At 35.2% G+C, this 16,162-nt stretch overlaps 1 protein-coding gene across 9 annotated transcripts in view; it reads right to left on the minus strand.

Annotated features, from left to right (window-relative positions):
• Positions 1-16,162, minus strand: part of LOC115211760 (dual specificity tyrosine-phosphorylation-regulated kinase 1A) — a 509,539-nt gene that overhangs the window by 92,748 nt on the left and 400,629 nt on the right. For 4 of the 9 annotated variants that reach the window (XR_004999371.1, XR_004999370.1, XM_036503298.1 and 1 more), the window contains exon 1: positions 11,608-12,654. The exons of 2 other annotated variants lie outside the window; for them this stretch is intronic. Coding sequence is in view for 5 of the 7 variants with exons in the window: in XM_036503298.1 (XP_036359191.1) it covers positions 11,608-11,722 (115 nt within the window). In the remaining 2 variants the exon portion in view is untranslated. Of the gene's footprint in view, positions 1-11,607; positions 12,655-16,162 lie in introns of those variants that run through there. 3 more of the 9 variants (XM_036503297.1, XM_029780425.2, XM_029780427.2) reach the window with 2 other exon arrangements.

Raw genomic sequence — 16,162 nt, forward strand, 5'->3', positions numbered from 1 at the left:
GAACCACTGGACTAGTCAAATAGCTTGGGATCTAGATATCTAAATAGATGAAAACTTAGACACGGTAACTAGTCTCTTTCAAAAAATAAACTGAGAGGAAGTTATCACTAAAAGGGTCAAGTATTTGGTCTCCTGTCCCTTACCCAGTTTTTGTCTGACCAGATTGGAGTGTGCACTCCACTTCTTTGCACAGAGGGCCTAGTATGTTGTGGCTGATGTCTAGTTATATTTACAGTGATTCTTGGATGATTAACAAGTGTAGTCATTCTTAGATACATTTTTCCACAGCTTGTCTCTTTGACAGAGCTGCAGTCCTGGATCAAGTAAAGTATCTGGCATCAGGAATGTTGTCAGGTACTTGCAGCTACCTGTCAGGAATATGGTTGGTGGAACATTCATATTAACATTCTATAGAATGTTAATGGTGAGAAGGTATGACAATGGTTCTCAGGGAAACTGGGAGTTGCTGACAGTGAACCGGCCTGTTTTTGGTGACTTTCCACTTGTGGACTATGGATAACTTCTAGAAATCTCTGATATCAAAATACAACCAGTAGGTTCTGCTGGTTTGAGGTAAACTCAATAGGTATGAGAGTGCCATCAACTGGGTCTGTCAAAAATGAAAGCAAGATGATGGAACCACTCTGTACAGACTCATTCAGTGTCTGTGTATTGCAGACTTGCAGAATTTACTGAACAGCTGTTGTTATGTTTAGGACAGACCTGGCTGTTCATTGTGAAGTAGACCTTGCAATCTGTTGGTTGGGAAGTGCAGGAAGTTTTCTTCTGTCCAGTAGCTATGGTAAAAAAGGTTGTGAAGTGAAAGTAGCTGAAAGGAATGAAGACAGATACTCTTTCTCCAGCAAATTCATTGAAAGATATGTGGGAATGGTAAACAAGGCCCGATTGAATAGGCTTAATCTCAGAATGTGACTCTAGGTTACTAAACGTATTTGGGAAAGGCTACTTATCCTTCAAAGAGTTATGTTGTATCTGTGGGGTTTTGTTAATGACCTTAGGTGATAATCCTCATCCCGGGACTTTAGAATATATTTTCATACAGTGGATGCAATAATTTTACTTCAGTCTCTGCATAACCCTACCACATCTAGTAATCTGTCCATGTAGATTCATCCATTACTCCTGTTGCAGCACTAAAAGTAAAGATTATTGTTATTGTTGTTTAGCACTGAATAAGCAGATCTATGACTTTCCAGCTGTGACTATCATGTCTTTCTTGGTATGTCTAGAACCACACTATCTAACTGTCCTTCCTTTTTTCTCCTTAAGGCAGTATAAATAATAAATGCGCCCTTTTAAAGCCTAGCCAGGCTCAAGGGCCTGGTTTCCATGGCATATGTGTTCCCCAGCTGGACAGGACGCCAGTCCATTGCAGCGTTAATCATTTTTGCCAGCTGAGCGAACTGGAGCAATGTGAAATGAAGTGTTTTGCTCAAGAACACAACAGATCCAGGAATCGGAACCACAATCTTATGATCATGATGCTGACACCCTAACCACTAAGCCACACGATTCCTAAGGCAGTATGGTGTTAGTCAAAAAATTTGACTAGTTTTACACAAAACAATGAAACACTCTGAATATGTCCCCAAATGTTTTTGGAAGAAATTAATCAGAAGAGGAAGCAGAACATATACAACTTCTGTAACATGTTTCAGCTTGGTGAGGTTTATATGCTTGTGCCTACTGTTGCAGGCTAATGCTTGTGGGGTTAATGTGGGAAGGTATGGTATTCCAGAGAGTAGCAGTTTAGAGAAAGGATGAATGGTCATCAAATAATTCAGTGCAGAGTCTCAAGAGTGAGATACAGTAATGTTGAAGAGAGGAGATATAGGTGCAAACTTTAAATCACCTCTTACTAGTTCAGAGTAGTAGAGAGCTATTGTAACTGTGACGGAGAGACTGTACATCTATGAACCTGGAGTTGTAATGTATTGGAGAGCGAGTTTTTGTTAGTCAGATTAACCGTTTTCTGAATTTCAAGAGGAAGACTGGGTGTTTTGGATGCAGATTTGGTAATGTTACAATATATGTGAGGCTGCCTAGTATTTGTGGAATTTCTGATTGTGTGTAAATTACATGGCTGTAGAATATTTATTACATATCTATAGTGATTATGTGTTGATGCTGTTAAAAAAATCTGATGCCTTCATTCATGGAACTAGAGTATGTCCAGTATATTAAGAAGTAATGGCAAATAGTCGTTAATGCACAGAATTAAAGAAAAGTGTCAAATTGAATCTTAGGCAAAAACAGAGCTGAGATGAAGTGAGAGAGTGAGAAAGCTCTTTAAGAGAACATTGCAATGGTCTAGTCCTAGAGAAAACTACTGAACCAAAGGAGAGGGATATTTGTAACCTCTAAGTGGTCAACTCGACTCAGAGGCTCTCATGTTAGACATCATATAAGCACAATATTACTTTTATTGAGGGCAAATTTCTGACAGAACTGGCTCTACAGATACAACATTGGTAGTCACTGAGAGAAAGGAAATGGTTATTATGATTGTTTCTTAGACATTTGAGGTATTGGAAGTTAGCATGATAAAACAATAGTTGATAAAGCCAGAGAGGTTGCCTTTTTTGGGGAGTGGATCTATTTAGAATTTCCATAAATTGGGAAGGATAGGAACTAGACATTCAGTTCACTTTTTGAGGATAATGCTGGGGAAAGTCAAAGTATTCATCTTGTTGGGTTTGTAGATTAGTAGAGAAGAATTTTGGAAGAGTTTTGTAGCATGTATGCAGTGTAAAGCTGAAACTAAAATAAGTAATGCAAGCAATGACTTTATCAGTGAGAGTCAACCTAGTTGAGAAGTGGTGATAGTAAGGTCTTCTTATCACAAACAATGTTTTTCATTTGTACAGCACAGTTGCAAGTGAGCTACTAAGGGGTTTTGGAGCTGTAAGCTTCGGTTGAGTGAAGAATGCAGAATGACAAACCTTGCAAGGTGTTGTATGTGACTAAGATGTCTTAGATTTAGCAGAGGTAAGACATTCATTGCTGGTAGAGTTTTGGGCATTTAGTTGATCTAATGTACTAGATCTATCCTCATCCAAAGTACTGTCTCACTATACCCTGTTCAAATCATGAGGTTGACTTAATTTTATTATCCCACCAAAAACAATAAAACAGTCATATTTGGGCAAGTAAGTGTTGTAAAGAAAATGCAGGTTCTGGCAACCCAAATTAGCAACAATTTGGATTCCACAATTTCTTCCTGTCATATCATTTCACAATTTCGTGCCACGCAACACATTGGTCTGCCCTCATTCACCATGTCTAATGTTTTCTTTAGTTCAACCCTCACAATGCACACAATTCAGAGAGTATGGAGTGTGTAAATGTTATTTATTTTAAAGCTAGTTTAAGAATACAACAGAACATTTACCAATAGGGTGATTCAATATTGAGAGTCAAGTTAAATTTATGGAAAATTTTGAGTTGATTGTACAGTGTGTGTGTGAGTGGAGAGAGAAGATCTAACCCCAGTACTTAACAGGTACTTAGTTGATCTTTGAAAGATGCAAGGCAAGATTGACATCAGCAGGGTTTGAACAATTACCATAGTGCATTTGTGTGAGACTTTAGTGATTTTGTCGATCAATTGCTCAATGTTTCTAAAAAAATGTATTATTGCAACAACTCTTATTTTTCATTAATTATTTCTAAAATCAATGGAGCTAATAATTAATAGCCATTGCTAATTAATGGATAATGCAGAATATACATTCAAAACACGTTACGTTTGACAGTATTTCACCAGGATGTTAAATAAGTACACCACCAATGTTTATAGGAGGCCAGCATAAATTCAATTTAATATTTCTTCTACAGCATTGGTCAAGTGGCTCAGCTAATGGTCATAACATCATGGGTTCAAATCCTGGACCAGATGGTGTACTGCTTCCCTGGACAAAGCAGTTTATTTTCCAAGATGCTTCAGTCTATTATTCAGCTGTAATGAGAATCAGCTGCATGCTGGTTCAGTCCTCTTCCCCTCCAGCTGTCACAAACTAGATGTTGTGTTGGGTCACTGGTGAGAGACCCTGGAGGGCATCAATGTTTGCTTGTGATACATTAGGCCCCTTAAACACTTAGTGATAGCATGATACATGTTACCAAATAATATGTGGTTACAAGAGATGGCTGGCTATTAATATGACAGCAGTGAAACTTCAATCTTGTGCAAGGCTAATTTAAGAATAACTGAATAAAATAAATAAATGTAGAAAATAACTTGTACAACAAAAATATGCAAAATCACAATGAGGTTTTGAAGAATCCTTTTGAAAATTCTTTTCTTTTCCAATTCTCACATTTCACTTTTAGATATCGTTTTATTCCTGTATGTTATCCAAAAATATAAATAAGGTAACAAGTCTTTCTATTTGAAAAAAAATAAAAATACAACAAAGCAAAATAAAAACATAGACACTATTAAAAAAACAACCATTTGTTCCTAATAAGACCATACATAACCAGTTGTGAATGAACTAAAGACAAAAGGTAACTTACAGCAAGGGAAGTAACTCTCAATATAGTGTGTGTGTGGGTGTATGTGTGTGCGTGTGTTGCCAAGTGGTTAAGAAATTTGCTTCACTATCATGATGGATGGTCCAGGTTCAATAACCATGGCATAGCCACATAAGAGGCCTTTGGTAACTGTCTGTTACCAAGACCTTGTAAGCTAAGTTCTGAGTTCAAATTCTGCCGAGATTGACTTTTACCTTTCGTCCTTTCAGGGTCGATAAATTAAGTACCAGTTGAATACTGGGGTCAATTTGATCAACCAACTCCTCCCCCAAATTTCAGGCCTCGTATCTATAATAGAAAGGATTATTAAGGTGGCGAGCTGGCAGAATTGTTAGCATGCCAGGCAAAATGCATAGTGGCATTTCACCCGTCTTTATGTTCTGAGTTCAGATTCTGCTGAGGTCAACTTTGCCTTTTGTCCTTTTGGGGGTTGATAAAATAAGCATCAGTTGATCACTGGAGTCAACGTAATCAACTGATCCCTTCTTCCAAAATTTCGGGCCTTGCACTTACAGCAGAAAGGATTACTATTATTATAGTTATGTAACTTCACATTGTGTTGTCCAGTACCACACCGTACCGAAGTGCTTGTTAACTCTTAGTAGTGAATTAAAGAAAACATTATTATTATTAACTGGTAAGTTTGACATCTCCACTAGTCAGACATAGCAAATAAACTAACATATAGAAGAAGAAAGAGAAATCAGCCATTCTTTTGTTTGATAATATACCAATAGCACCATATACAACAGAGCTAAGAATATGTAATACAATTAATGATCTTATGAGATATGAGATTTATTATACACGTTAAGAAAAAATCACAAAAAATTATTCCAAGTTAAACTCACATGGTACACAGTTAACTTTTTTTTTCATTAATAATAATTATTTTTATGATGATACAGATGAAAAAATTGAAACAGAGTTTCATATCACTTCATTTGACACTTGTCCAGCAGTGGCAAGCACTGAATGCTTCGTCAGCTAGAAATAGCAGTCAAATTACCTTCAAATAATACTCTACTGTCTTGGTCAAAGAAGACATGATCATCATTGTTGGCATATCTCCAACCATAGGTCTGCTGCACCAGGGCTGACCTAGGGCTAAACAGCAACAAAGTGTGTGATCTCTTTTCAGTTCTCACTTGGCACTACTTTACTTTAGTGACAGCAATGGTGACCTTTGGTTAGGTAATCAACACTGCAACTCTTATTCCTGATGTTAGGTGTCATTGTCTACCTATCTCTTGAAGAGAGAGTGAAAATCAGTCTAGTGTGTCCTTCCTCAAACCTTCCAATAGATTCAAAGAAAGATAAATAGAGAATTATTTGAGGGGAAGAAAGAAGAGCTTCATGTTATAAGATGTATTAAAAAGTAGCAGTTACAACAACTGTGCCTGTTTGTCTTGGATTCATCATAGTTCAGGACAAAATATGATATAATCATTATGTTAAGTTTTTTGTTTTGCAGTAATATTTTAACTGCTAGTTTCACATTGAAAAATAAAGGGATGCAACTTGAATTTCACCTATTCTCAATCAGACCCCACAGGAAGTTTGTTCAGCTGAATAAGAAGTAACTGAAATATCAGAAATTGGTATTTCATTAATAACTCATTGAAGTTGAAGTAGATAAGGTGCATACCAAAGCTATATTATATTTCAAAATTCTCACTTTGAAAACATGGCAAAATTTGACCACTTCTATAATATTCTCTTGTTTTCACCTTAAGTCAACACTTGCACTACATGGATTATTGCTCTTCCACCATAATAAGGAGAACTCGAAATAAAGAAATGTTGACCATTTGATGAATGAATCATTTAGGTTCATCACAGCAAATCTACATTCCACAAATCACTGCAACAAGTCCAATGAGAATTCACTGGATTTTCCCATTTAACCATAAATGAGAACAAATACCTTCTTTATAGGATAGTATGGAGAAAACTATATTCCTGCCATTAACAAACTATCCCTGTGTGAAGGGAATTTTGCTTTCTGTATGTTTGAGAAAGAAGGAGCGGGTAAGACTGATGCAGTTGATCTTAATATTGGAGAACTAGAGAGCAGGAACTCATGAAAAAGGAACAGTTTCATAAAGTGATTATGTTTAGTGAGAGTTTTAAGGTGAAAAATAATAAAAGCAGGAAGAAGAAGTGAGATGGGTTTAACAAGATGGTTTGAAAAGAGAGGCACAATATGGCTAGTGTATTCTGAAAATTTGAGAGTGTTTAGAGTATGTATTATAGAAATATTCACAAGGTGAAAATGGAATAGTGATGTTCAGTATGGAAGTGAAGTGGTTACATAGATAACTTTCTTCTGAAAATCAATTTAGGATGTCAGTGCATGGAGGTTTATATTCCATCAGAAATGTAAACCCTATTATGGAATATTGTTTGAACAGTGTTTCATAATGGGGTTGTGTTTAGGCATTACAAAATCAACAGTTGCTGGGAGATGATATTTATATTTGTCCTAGAGACATGGCTTTGTATTGTAATGTATTAACAATATTGATAATATGGGGCTTTTAGAAAAAAAAAATATTTGTGTAGATGGCAAGTTCTAGCAAGTGTATATTATTGTCATTAAGGTGCAGTACAATTTTAATATTTACTAAGTGTTGTTAAATGTTTTTGTTGAGAAAATAATAACATATCTAAATTAAATATTGTAAAACAAACTTGCATTCATTTTATTTGAAACTTTATAATTCTGAGCAGCATAAAAGTAACATTAAAGAAAATCAACAAGAAGAAGCCACCAGAGGAAACTGATAACAATACAGAATACTAAATGGTCATATATGTATATGTGTGTGTTTATTTCATAATTTATGTATTAAAGGCCAGTATAAAATTGAATGAGATTTTGTTTCTGAAAGCACTTGTCCTTTGTAAACTTAGAAACGTCATAGTTAAATTATTTTTAAAATTGGTTCATATAACACTTATTTAGTAATAGATTGAAATGTGAGTTAGGGTCACTTCCTGTATAACTAAGGAAAGACTTTAAAGTGTCAGTGCTCAACTCTGGATATATAACAGACCAGTGATAACTCTCCCTTCCTATGTAGGATGTATGAATATAACAGATACTATTTTCCAAATGATCTAGTTGCTCCTTCCTGATATTGATGTGAACTAAGGCAATATAGACTAAAGTGTTTGGTTTAAAAATACAACCAAACTAATGCATCAAATCTGATTGTACCCAATGAGCAAGTGGTTCAATATCCAGTTGATCTAAAGTTACCTCAGCAACTTTAGATATAATAACAATAGGATTGGTACATAATCTAGTAACAGATATTATCGAGTTACTTATGTAAAAAAAATTAGAGTTAACTTGATAAAATAACTCCCAGAAAATTCAGGCATCTAAAATGTAACCTAGTGTATTTCAAACCCCTTTTGTTTTTCAATGGTTAGAATACTTAAGATATGATAATAACTAACACACATAATATGTTCTTTGAAATTTACTGCCAGTTTATTTAAGTTTTGGTCATGAGATGGAGTATTCCAGCTATGCTTTAAATGTTATGTCCCACCCACTACTAGTCGAAGCAATATATTATGTAATCAATTCATTTTCCTACTGTTCACTTTAGTATGTTTTATGTTGGTGTTCCTGACCAAGATATAAATAAATCTATTGTCCCAGAACATTAGAGAGCTTGCAAATGAAGTTAACTGAAATAGTTAATTTCAAAAGGTGAATCAGAAGTAATTTCCCCAGGTCCTACAAAGCTGAAAGATTTTTTTCCCTTTGGTTTTACATGATTTAATCAAGAGAAAGGACAGTACCAATAAACCTTTTTCAGGGTCTCTGAGAATAGTGGGAGGAAGTAAGTTATGCTCAAGTGGCTGGGCCCTGAATGCTTGCAACAGAGGGCTAGGTTTTGGTTTGGATTAAGTCTAACACTTAAAAAATCGAAATAATTTGGGCAAGTTATGATCATGAACATTTCTGAAGATTAGAAGTAAACTCTTGACCAGATTCTGTATAGAGTGAGGGGGGGGGGGGGGTTATGAATAGATGGAGGAGAAGCAAGTGGACTTAGGATGGGATAAAATACAGAAAGTTTAAGAAAATTAAAGACAGTGGAAGAAAAAGTAACAGACAAAATGAAACCAAACCAAGTAAGAAAATAACAAAATTAAAATCAAACTTTTACTAGTTACTAAGGCTAAGAACAAGCATTCCATAATTTATTTCTGGTTCTACACACACACACACGCCTTTGCAATATTGCTTATGTCATAAATATGCGCCTGTGGGCCACTGAATGTGTCATAAGCAAAACCCAACTATGAAATATTGCTCATGACATTAACATATACACATCACAATACTATTTGTGTCACATAAGCCATCCAATCTGCGATATTAATGTTCAACACAATGTACAGAACATTGGCAAGTGTCACATGACGGAATTTAGAAGCACAAGAGTTGTTTTAATATAGATACAAGAAGTGAACAAAGATGACAGTAAAAATAAATGGAAAACAGAAAAAAAAAAACAAAACACCCCCCCCCCCCACTTCCCTGTATCTAAAAAGATATCTTAGAAACTGGGAATGTAATTAAATTGAAAAACACGTCATTTCTGAGTCAAGATTCGACAAAAACAACAGTGAAAAGATATTTCATCAGACACATAAGATTAGATAACTCTGGCTAGGAATTTCTCACAAGCTCTGAAAACCACACACACACACCATACCATACAATTCATTCATTGTCGTTTTTCTTGGTTGGTTATGCTTGATTAGCCAGCTATTGTCATATACTTTAATAAAAGTAATCATAGCACTTCTAATTACATAGGTATAGAATAAGAAGTCCCGCAACGCTAAATTGTAAAACTTTTAATAGCCATCTCTATTTTGAGTGGGGGAGAGTGACAAATACAAAATAATGTAAACACAAATTCTGGATTTAATATATAGATACCCACACACACACATAAAACATACATAATCATATTGAAGGATGCCGTCTGATCATCACATCAAATATTTCACTTCTTTATTAAAAAGCCTTCTTCACAAAAGAATTACTAACAAGACTGGCAACAATCTATAAAATTAAAACAAAGAATGGACAATTAATTTTTATTTTTGTGATGCTTTTGATCAGTTTATATATACTATTCGAAGCAGACAAAAGGATAATTATCATACATTACTTCCTCATGTGTGCATACACATACATACATGCATATACACATACGAATGTTTAGTTTTAGCCATCACAGTCAAGAAGGACCTGTTGGAACAATATATATATATTTGTTTATGTGTACACACACGGTGTTTATAATGAATATATAGAAATAGATGAAAAATGTTAAGTACTCCGGTAATTTTCTTTAATGTAAATAAATGTTTATGTTAATTAAAAAATTTGCCAGCAAAATCTTATAAAATGACAATGTTCTAAAAAATGTACATGTTTATATGTTATATATGGAAATAAAATTTATATATACGTGAATACGAGAGTGAAAGAGCGCATTTAAAAGAAAATATTTGAAACATTCAAATAATTTTTGAAGTCTTCCCAAAAAAACTCAATTAAAAATAATAAAGGAACTCATAATAATAATAATAATAAAATGAAAAAATAAAAACTAAAATTAGAAATGAAAACTATATATTAAAGAATAACCCAAATATTCTTAATCCTTATTTGAAAATAAAATTTCAAAAAAATCATTCTAGCCGAGTTTGAAAGCAAAATAAGACGGAGAAAGATAATCGTATGCGAATTGGTCGCTAACCAGTGCTGTTACCAAGCCGCTTCTAAACTGGGTGTGTCTAACGGCGCGCCGACCAGATTGATATTCATAAAATATAGAATAGTAGCCAGTCACGAGTGGATTAATAAGGGAGACTTTGATTGCAAGTTTAGCTGTAGACGTGGGCTTTTTTTTTTGTATCTGCATCAATCCAAAGATGATTTCTTTATTTCCATAATATTATACATACATACATAAAATGCAATATATTTCAAACACACACACACACACACATATATATATATATATATACATATGTACACATTACATATACGTGTTTAGTAAGTGTTATGTGTATACAGTAAATGGGAAGACGGTGCGGTCGAACATATAAATCTATAAAGAAAGGGTTGCCAGCAACAGGACCACAAGGCGGGCGGATCAATAAACAAAGATGCTAAGCGGAGCAACACCGATTTTCATGTCCAGCAGTCATGGGGGGAAACTGACACAAGACCTCGCATAAGAGAGGGACTCACACTTGTAGATAAGGTCACAACCGAAAGAAGCAGACGTTATCTGAATATATATATATTACAAGTACACACGCAGAGATCGAACAATTAACACCGCCAGTCTCAGGGACATCATCGTGTAGCAACGAGACAAGGAGCGAGAAAAAAAATAGAGAAAGGAGACCAGCACAGTACAAGTGGCTATTAATTTCGCACGTGGTCGCAACAAACAACCAGATACACAATTAAGAGCAAAAAAAAAGAAAGAAAGAAAGAAAAGAGGAACTGAATAATCATGGCAGCTAGTTCGAATAACATAAGCAGCGATCGAGAGAGAGAGAGAAAAAAAAAGAAAGATAATCTGTTTGTCACTAGACTAAAGGTAAAAGCTATCAGTTTCAAAAAATGAGAACAACAATATCAAATTATGTAGACAAGTTATGCACAGGGGGGAAAAGAAACCAGAGTAGAAACAGGAAGTGTTAACGTTCAAGTCCTAGGTAAGAGTGTCAGCAATGCTCTCGAGAACTGAAACAGAGTGGTACACTGTTGTTAACTCACTGTCGCATTAAGATAACAACATTTATTTTAAATACAAGGTTACATTGTAAGAATGGGGTCATAATTGATATAAAAATCGACCGCGGTAATCTTACTGCTATTTGTTACGGGCGGGCGTTCCGGAACAGGGATAAGTTTAGGGCACAAATTACACAGGTTTCTGTAATAAACACAACAACAATAATAGTTAATAATAAAATGAAGACGGTACATACGCTTCAACCTGATCGTCTGCAGATGAGCCATCTGCTCATGCTGTAGCCAGATCGCCTGGTTTGCTATAAAAGATTTTTCACTCATCAATGAATTAGGTGTAGTCATCTCCAACATGATTAATTCTGTAATCCTTTGAATTCAGTATGCAGAAGGCCATACCTTAGAAAAAAGTATGCTGGCGTAAAAGCTTACTTCACATCTGACAGGTGAAACTGCCAAGTTTTGCAAAAGAGTAGATGAGAATGCGAGAGAGAGAGAGGGAGATAGAGAGATGGAGAAAGAGAGAGGGAGTCAGCATCCAAAGCTATAGCGAAATACTTTTCTTCTTCATCGGTGCTGCTGCAGAGAAGAGAAACAATAACAATGATAAGGAAGTAGAGAGATGGGGAAAACTACTAAACACGATTTTACACGGCAATCGGCAACCGAGTGTCCAGAGACGAACATTTTCCTGCAAAACATACGGTCGATCATTCGATTTCGTTGATTTTGCGAAGGTGGTCGATTTAGAATATAGTCAGCGTATGAAGAAAGACTAATAGGTGGTGTAAATGGAAGTTTAAACACAATCGAAAAAAAACACGCACAGATAGATGCAAAAGTGTTGTAAAAAAAGGGCACTTGTCTGTTGATTGTAATGAAACAGATACTTGATTAAATGTTTTTTTTTCTGTATACGTTATGTATGTATGTATATATATATATATAAACACGACACAAAACACGAAAAGACAGGAAAGTTGTCTAGTGTCCAATCTAGTTGTTCTGTGGTATATATCTAAGAGTCAATCCAACGAGAACACCACCAGCTGTTAAAGAGAGCCCAGTAGAGTTGTGGTAGAAAGTACAGTAATATAGACAGGCCGAACAGACAGTTAGGATCAAGACACAGCGCTCAACATACCATACAGATGGTTTGAGAGAGAGAGGGAGCTTACAAAAATAAATAAATACAAAATCCAGCTAGAAAACGAATGTCTGCTTGCCTATGATGCAGGCAAGCTAGAAACTGACAGACAGCCGTGCAGGCACACACACACACACGTCAGCCCGCGCGCGCGGACATACACGCACGCACGCACCGCACACACGTACTCGCACTCTTCTCAGTCACGCAGTCCATAATTGGTCCACATTCCCAACAACCAACTACAATTATTTATACTCAGCCAATCGCAGGGCTGCTTTTATCGACGTTTCGCAACCCGACTGTGTTATCTGTCTATATGGTATGCCGTGAAACAAGAAGTTATTTTAGGTCAACAGTTCTGCTGGTACTATGGAAGGAAAAGCAGCACTGGCCTAGTGTTAGCGTTAGTGAATGCGCACAGACACAGCTGACTTTTTAACTTTAACCACAAGCAAGTTGTCTGGCTGGTTGGTCGGTCGGTTGGTTAGTTAAACCGGAGCCACCCTACGCTTGGCTCCCCTCCGCTCCATCATCATGTAAAGCGCGTCGCAGACTGCTACTAGCAGCAGCAACAAACAAAACCATTACCATCATGACGACGCTTGCCACCACTCTACATACAGTTTTAGTTGTTTTGCAAAGGCGATTTCTCTCCTATATACCTGCGAGATCAGCTGCAAAGATACATAGTAACTAGAGCTGCCTCTATCTATAAAGAAACATCAGATCTTAAGCATGCACATTTGCACACATTAAAACAAATACATTACGCCACGAACACACACAAACAACAAACCTTTTAGTATTGCAGTCAGTATCTCCATCAGCTGAGCACTATCTGAAATCATTTCTCTAAAACAGTTTGATGTGTTCTATGTAGCGTGCGCGTATATGAGGAAAAACACTAAATATTTCTAAATTAATTTCAATCACACACACACACACACACACACACACATACATACACACGCGCACAACAATATACAAACACTAATTTGTGATTGGTAAAGACCCCCACCGCCGAAATTCGAAATAAGTGTTTATACACGAGTATATATAATGCAGCGAGCCTTTTTCTATTTGAAAGGAACTTGAATTAAAAGTATAAGGCGACTTAAAGGTAATTATATTGAATATAAGGAAAAGTGACGTTATCATAATTATTAAAAAAATAAAAATGAAAAGAGAATATTTTATAGTTATTTTTGAGATAATTTAAGAACATTAAAATAAATATGATAATATATTAAACTGTTTCCTTAAATGTCAAATCCCCATCCCTAGTATAATATTAATATAGTTTATATTTAAAATCTCAGGTGTCTGTACATGTAAATGTGTAAATTTTCAACACTAGTTTTAATCTGAAATTGTATCGAAAACATGTATCTGGAATTAAATATACTAACAGACTTATCACAAAACTGATAATTGGATTTAACATTCACTGGTCGAAATCTACAAATCTGTTGCGAAATCGACCCTTAATTTAGTAAAAAAAAAATAGAGAAGAGCGAGTGGGCAGATGAAACAGCCGGACCCTTCAGGATTTCAGTTTAGAATGCAGAGGGATGGAATTAAATATTTATAGAGGAAACCTCTACAGGCCAGAAATAATAGTTAAATCTGTTTCATATCTCACCCTGCTGCCTTAAAAAGGGAAGGCTTCGTCGGGTTATATTATCTTAGATACACAATACCGAAAGGAGTGGTGGGGAGAAGACAGGATGGCCACAGTTGGAACGTAAGTCTACTTAATTAGGACTGTCCTTGGGCGAAATATTTAAGACATTTAACACGATGCTTTACTGTTTCTGTTACACATTCATAAAAGTGAAAAGGAACTGGAGAAAGAAGTTTAAAAATTAACCCTATTAGCCAGTAGAATCAAAATACGGAAGAATGGGGGAAAAGTATTGATAAAGTTAATCCAAATGCTATTATAGTTAGATAAGGATAGTCATTACAATTGCTATGCTATGGTTCGTACTATCATGAGTCAGAAAAATAGATACGTCGTAGTGTACCGTGCGATTAACATTTTCAAACATCCTGTAATTCCACTCACGAGTGACAAACATACATCATCTCTGTTTTTATTATACACTACAATAAAGTTTAACTGCTGAATTATAAAATTTCAATGGTACGATATATTTTATCGATGAACATAATTCAATGAAAGGGAGATAAGTCAATATTTTTCGGTCTTGCCTTGATTAGGGTTTCTTCAGTTTATTGATAATAAAATAGAGTTATTTTGAATCAAAATACGAAGAGAGACACTCGCACAAAAACAGATGTATCTGAATGGGTTAGCAGACAATCTTTTCCGACACAAATAGGGATTACGAAAAAAAAAAAAAAAAGTTTAAACTGAAAGAAAAAAAAAAAGCAAAGGTGTCTTGTTAAGTAATACCAATTCGTGGAAACAGAGAAGCTTAGGGTTTACCTCATTTAAGTTATTTAAATGCAACGATTATTAAATATTTTACAAAGAAGTAAATTGGAATTCATACGAAAAAGAAGATTTAATCTATCCAAATAACACGATGCGTGCTGAAAAGTTCCTGGTTTTAAAGGGTCTCATGAAGGGCTTGGTTGAAGACCTAACCCTTCAAATTTTTTTGCAAGGCTTAGTAAAACTGAAGAGCTGCTGCAATAAGTGTGATCTGGGAGGAGAATAGGCTGAATAAAATCATAATTAACTGGTCCTCTTGTATTTTCTTTTTCCAAAACCAGGGCCTTTTCAGCATCTCCTCGTGTGTGTGTAATGACACTACATTAAATATATAATATGCAACTTGCTGAGCTGTCTTAGTAGCATTATAGGACCTCTAGGCAAATCAATGCATTCAGTCCTTTAGTATTTAGTTATTGACATCAAGCATACATAGATCATGATTGGGACTATAGACCTGTGAGGCCCTCAGTCAACTGCCAAGTGCGTTCATTACTTAAGATGGCACTGGCAACTTGTAAGTGCCAACAGGTACTAAAATATTGCAAAAAAGTTTAGATAATCCAACATCTTGACAAAATAAAGATCAGAGATGTGTAAAGATAATTACATAGTGATCAAATCCTGCTGGATTTTGACTTGACCATTTCATTCTAAGATAAAAGAAGGACCAGTCATATACTAGAATAGATTTAATTAACCAAATCTTTATCAACCCTAGATATATTTTCTCTTTAGATTAGCCCTAAATACTTCTACAAGTACTACTCCTAAAAATATAAGAAGGAAAGGAATTATATACTAAAAATAATTAGATTTATGGAGTGGAGATATAGTAAAACATAAGAGTGCTTCCTGCCATTTAGATAAAGGAAATGAAAAGCTAATTGCAGTAATGATTACCAGAAGTCACATCGACAGCTAGTCATATTTCTTTTAAAAAATGGGGAGTAGAATAAAGCTTAAAATGAAGAGATGTTTTAAAACATCTTTTTCTTTTAGTTAATCCCTAAATATTACTGTCTCTTAGCAACGGTGGTGGTGGACAATAATAATTTAAGGTACAAGTGACTTTTTCCAAATCTATAAAACCTCCAATTCACACAGATATTTTGGTTCCCATTAAATTATCAAAACTTAGATATCACAAAAGTTTAAGCTATCCTTAATTCATTATTAAATT

The sequence above is a fragment of the Octopus sinensis genome, linkage group LG5 (genome assembly GCF_006345805.1).
Source record: "Octopus sinensis linkage group LG5, ASM634580v1, whole genome shotgun sequence".
Classification (NCBI taxonomy): domain Eukaryota; kingdom Metazoa; phylum Mollusca; class Cephalopoda; order Octopoda; family Octopodidae; genus Octopus; species Octopus sinensis.